Source organism: Hordeum vulgare, chromosome 2H (assembly GCF_904849725.1).
Source record: "Hordeum vulgare subsp. vulgare chromosome 2H, MorexV3_pseudomolecules_assembly, whole genome shotgun sequence".
Classification (NCBI taxonomy): domain Eukaryota; kingdom Viridiplantae; phylum Streptophyta; class Magnoliopsida; order Poales; family Poaceae; genus Hordeum; species Hordeum vulgare.
Genome location: NC_058519.1, coordinates 170,583,502 through 170,588,527, shown reverse-complemented (window position 1 = coordinate 170,588,527; position 5,026 = coordinate 170,583,502). Strand labels below are relative to the sequence as shown.

Here is a 5,026-nt window from a genome sequence, read left to right as displayed (position 1 = left end):
GTACTTGTCAAGCACAAATCCTAAATGCACTAGGCACTGCAACGTGTATCAACAACACGATCTACCAAGATGGACACAAAACAGTTACTACCAAGCACAAGTAAGTTACACAAACTTACTTGAGCTATATCACACGACAAGTAGGTGAACAACACAAGATACTAGATCACACTATATCACACGATATATCAAGGGCTGCTAGTATGAACGTGTGGATATAGAGGGTATGCTTGAATGATTAATCTTGTACAAGAAATAACCAACACAATATAATGAGCACAATCAATATGCAATGTATGTATGCTCAAGTAACACAAGTAAACCACAAGTAAGGAGTTAGGGTTAAGGATAACCAAGGTCACTGAGACGAAGATGTATCCCGATGTTCACTTCCTTGGAGGGAAGCTAGTCACCGTTAGAGAGGTGGATGTTACCACGAAGGCACACCAACGCCACGAAGGCTCACCCTATTCTCCCTTTGAGATAACACCACGAAGGCGTTTCTCAACCACTAGTGGTAAGCCTTTGAGGTGGCTTCCAAACCCTCACAAACTTTTCCGGGGGGTAATCACACGGATTGATTCCTCTCCGAAGAACTCCTACCGCCTAGGAGTCTCCAACCTCCAAGAGTAACAAGATCACGGGGAATGCTCAAAACTTGCTCAAATCTCAAATAGCTTGGGTTGAGAGGAGGAGAGGGAGACGATCTATCTTTTGATTGGAACAACTCTCAAAGGGGCTCACAAATGCTCTTGGGATCTAAGATTTGGTGTGAGCAAATGTGTGTGAGGTAGAAGTGTGTTCTTATAAGGATAAGGCTGTGTTGGGCTACCCTCTCACGAAGTGGGAGGGCGTATTTATAGTGGGGAGAGAAAAACAGCCGTTGGGGACACTTTAAGTCACACACGGTCCGGACGTCCGACAGTTTCCGGAAGTCCGGGCGTCCGCGAGGGGTCGGACGTCCGACAGGAGTCGGTCGTCCGAGAGCTGTAGATATGTCTGGAAACACTGTGAGTTGAACAGGGACCGGACGTCCGGAGAAGGCCGGAAATCCGAGTTATTCGACTCAACTACTTCTGGTGCAAGGTTCCGGATTTACGAAGGGGTCGGACGTCCGCCCCTCGGACGTCCGGAGGAAGCCGGAAATCCGAGTTATAGAGCTCACGTTCTTCTGGTGCAGGGCTCCGGATTTCCGAAGCCTGTCGGTCGTCCGACCCTTGACCGGCTCGCGGACGTCCGGAGGGAGCCGGAAGTCCGAGTTATATGGCTCAAGTTTCTTTGGTGCATAGTTCCGGAATTCCGAAGCTGGTCAGATATCCGGGCCTCGGACGTCCGGAGGGAGCCGGAAGTCCGAGTTATATGGCTCTGATTTCTCTGGTATAGGATTCCGGATTTCCGAAGCAGTTGGTCGTCCGACCCTCGGACGTCCGGAGGAAGCCGGATGTCCGAGGCACTGGTTCTGTTTTCAGATAACAGCAGAGCAGTGGAGATGTGGTCTGAGCAGAACAGTGGAGATGTAGTTTGAGCAAGTTCATCGCAAAACCTGTGATCCCCTCTTAATAGTGCGGGATCCCTAAAGACTCAAGAATCATATTAGGGGTACTGATGATCCATACTTGAGTGTATACTTTTATTCACTGATCATCACTCCGCACAACTAACGTCAAAGGAACTGATACCTTTGAGTTAGCCCTTTCACTTGAGCTTGATGTTGTTGTTCCTTCTTGGCTCAAGTTGAAAGCAAGACATGATGAAGTCTTCAAGTAGCTCTCCCATACACAATGTGGAGAGCCTAGCTTATGTATTCATCTTCATTTGTCCACCATGTGAACATCCACAAGAATCAAGCATGTAGTGCTCAGGAATGCTTATCTTGATCTTGTCCTTGTTAGCACATGAGCTTGTCCTTATCAACACATGATCATTAACAATAGTTTCAATGATATATTCGTGCTGATCCACTTGAACTTGCACACCACAATCTTGATGACGATCGCCACTTGACGTCATCCTTCATGGGTTGTATGGGATCTTCCTTTTGACGCAAGCCCATGGAAGCACACCTAACCCCCACATAGGACTCTCACAAAGACCATGGGTTAGTACACAAACACGTAATGGACAATGCTTACCATACCATGGGATCACTTGATCTCTCTCGGTACATCTTATACGCTTTGTGTGTTGATCATCTTGATTTACTCTTTGTCTAAGATCTTGATCAACCTAGTGTATCTATGACCATTCTTTGAATAATACCTTGAATACCATCTTGGTCATCATATAAACTCCTTGAACCCAACAGATGGACTTCAAAAAGTGCCTATGGACAAATCCTATAAATATAACTTAAGGCAACCATTAGTCCATAGGAATTGTCATCAATTACCAAAACCACATATGAAGATATATGCTCTAACAAGCATCGATATTTTTATGAGTCATGTTTTATGAGTCCGTGTGGTCTTTTCCTAGTAACTATCAAAGCTTCTTGAAGACCACTTCCGCAAATATATTTTTCTTGAGATTTGTTTAAATCGGCGTTTTGAGCTATCTAAGCCTCCGTGTTGAGATTTGCGCAGTGTAGAAAAAATGATCTGGTTGGAAATGTAGCAACGTCGATTTAGAGATAAAAAAATGTTCATGGACTTGAACATACATAAACTCAAAATTAACATTACAATTCCCTTATTCTGATGTCATTTCGAATGGTTTCTTATGTCTTTCTTTTTTTCCGCCGGGTTTATGTTGTTGTTGTTGCCTAAATTGTCTGGGGCTTTTACTAAATTTATCCTCCCACTGTTTCTTTTTTACTTTGTATATTAGGTTTGTCTCAAGTCAAACTCTTCAAACTTTTACTAAAAGGTTATTAACATTCACACAATAAAACATCAATATCACTAGATCCAGTATTTCATGTCTTTCAGATTATATTTATTAGGTATTCTAGATATTAATTTTTAAATATAAATTCGATCAAACTTTGTAAAGTTTGATCTCAGTCAAATCTAATATGCATAGTAAAAAAACGGAGTGAGTATAAAACACAAAACACAAATAAGCACACAAAGACTCCATCTCTCCTCGTGCAGAAATCAGAGTATACGTGGAATTCCTGAATTCCCCATCGTCCACCACCCATCTGATAATTTCATACTTACACAACAACGCAACATGCCAATCACACTCTATAAAGAATAGTTGTACATGCCAGCTGACAACGCACCCACTGCCCCCTGCACACTCGGCAAGTTCGTGCGAGCCACTGGAATCAGACGTTGTCGGGCAGGTCGAAGTGCTGGACGCCGAGCACCTGCAGCGCCGAGTTCTGCACGAAGAGGACGAGGCCGCACTTGGTCGCGCGAAAGTCGTCCCACAGCGGGAACTGGACGGACCCGGACACGGCCTTCCTGGCGGACGCGCCGTCGCGCACGGCGGCCACCTTCTCCAGCCGGCGCACGACGTGGTCGTTGAGCAGCGACTTGCCCTTGTTCTCGCCGCGGCCGCAGTCGGTGACCACGCCGTTCTCGTACAGCGCCACAAGCACGCTCCCGCCGCCGTCCACCCGGTAGTGGAGCGCGCCCGTGAAGGACGCCTGCAGCGTGCTCGGGTTCGGCCGCTGGAACTTCACCTGCACAGCACAGGGGCACACGGTTCAGACTTTAGACTTGAGAGCACCGGCCAAAATTAAGCTGGTGCGTGCGTGCGTACCTTCATGGCGGGCGAGGGGTAGCGGGGCGCGTCGCGGATGGCCTGGGCGAGCTTGTCCTGCTCGGTGCCGACGCAGTCCGCGCGGCCCTGCACGACGACCTGCGGCGTGAAGAGCGTGTCGAGCCGGAGCGCCTCCACGTACGCCTTCTGCCGCACGGTCCAGGCGCTGGACGCGAAGGGGTCCTTCCACCCTTGGTAGTCCCAGTAGTCCACGTGGAACCCCAGCACCAGCACCGCTCGCTCGCCGCCGGCGCTGGCCTCGGAGGACTCCTGCGCCAGCCGGGCCACCAGGGCGTCCGCCTCAGGCGACGCCGCGCACCCCTGCGAGGAGAAGAGCTCCACCAGCACCGGGCCCGGGGCCAGGTCCTCCACAGGCTCCGGCGCCGAGGCCGTCGCGCCGCCCCTGCCCAAGCACGCCAGGAAACGCGGCGCCATCGCTACGTCTACGTGCCTGCCTCCTTCCCGGAGCAGTGGAGATGTCAACGTGGTGGGAAAGGGAAGCGACTGCCAATGCCAGGACGATCGATCGAGGCGCGCGTTTGCGTGTGCCGGCCCCGGGCGAGGTAAGTAGAGTGGTGGCTGGCCACTTCGGTGGGTGAAAGGGAACGTGGCGGTGGCGACGGGAAGGCAACAGGATACCAGCCTGGGACAGCACGCAGCTCCCCTTCCCGGCGCTACGTTGCGATCTGTCGGCCTCCGCCCATGTGTGCGGTGTGCCTGCCTACAGCCCCTCCATTATTTCTACACTTTATACCCCTTTTCTTTTGTGCGAGCTCTAAATTTCTTATGGGTGACACGGTAGCACCACTTTGCTCCACATGCATCTTCTTTTTGTCCTCCACATGCATCTTCCTTTGCGATGCGAAAAGATGACCGAACCTCTATGTGCTCCCCTGCTCTAAACCGTGGATCCTTTGCTTCGTCCGGTGTGTTTTGCCGCAGCCAAGTGGAGACTGACGAACTTCTGGTTCGCTGAAAAGTAAGAACGGTGTCGGTCGATCGGTCAGTGGTTGGGTCCGCGTTCGCGCGCAGCGGCTGGCCTTGATTTATACTACATCTGTTTTTAAATATAAGTCTTTATACAAATTCCACTACATAATACATATGAAACGAAATGAACGAGTTTACACTTAAAAATATATTTATTTATATCCATATTTAATTTGTATTAAAAAATTTAAAAGACTTACATTTAGAAACGAAGGAAGTACTTTGTTTAAGGCAAACGAGCGTGGTGCCGACCTAGCTTTTTGCTGTCCATGCTACACCGCGGTGCCCGTGTCACACGAGACTATAATCGACAGTCCCGGTAGCT

At 49.3% G+C, this 5,026-nt stretch overlaps 1 protein-coding gene across 1 annotated transcript; it reads right to left on the bottom strand.

Annotated features, from left to right (window-relative positions):
- Positions 1 to 3,058: 3,058 nt before the first annotated feature.
- Positions 3,059 to 4,459, bottom strand: LOC123429862. The gene is made up of 2 exons (XM_045113839.1): positions 3,712 to 4,459; positions 3,059 to 3,631 (listed from the first exon to the last, which is right to left on the bottom strand). The coding sequence occupies exons 1-2, from the start codon at positions 4,144 to 4,146 to the stop codon at positions 3,272 to 3,274; spliced, it is 795 nt and encodes a 264-aa protein (XP_044969774.1). The 5' UTR covers positions 4,147 to 4,459; the 3' UTR covers positions 3,059 to 3,271.
- Between the last annotated feature and the right edge of the window lie 567 nt (positions 4,460 to 5,026).

Excerpts from the sequence above, each read along its gene's own strand:
- LOC123429862 (XM_045113839.1), bottom strand. The coding sequence starts at position 4,146 with ATGGCGCCGCGTTTCCTGGCGTGCTTGGGCAGGGGCGGCGCGACGGCC. Across the intron at positions 3,632-3,711 it reads ACCCCTCGCCCGCCATGAAG|GTGAAGTTCCAGCGGCCGAA; the intron begins GTACGCACGCAC and ends TGTGCTGTGCAG.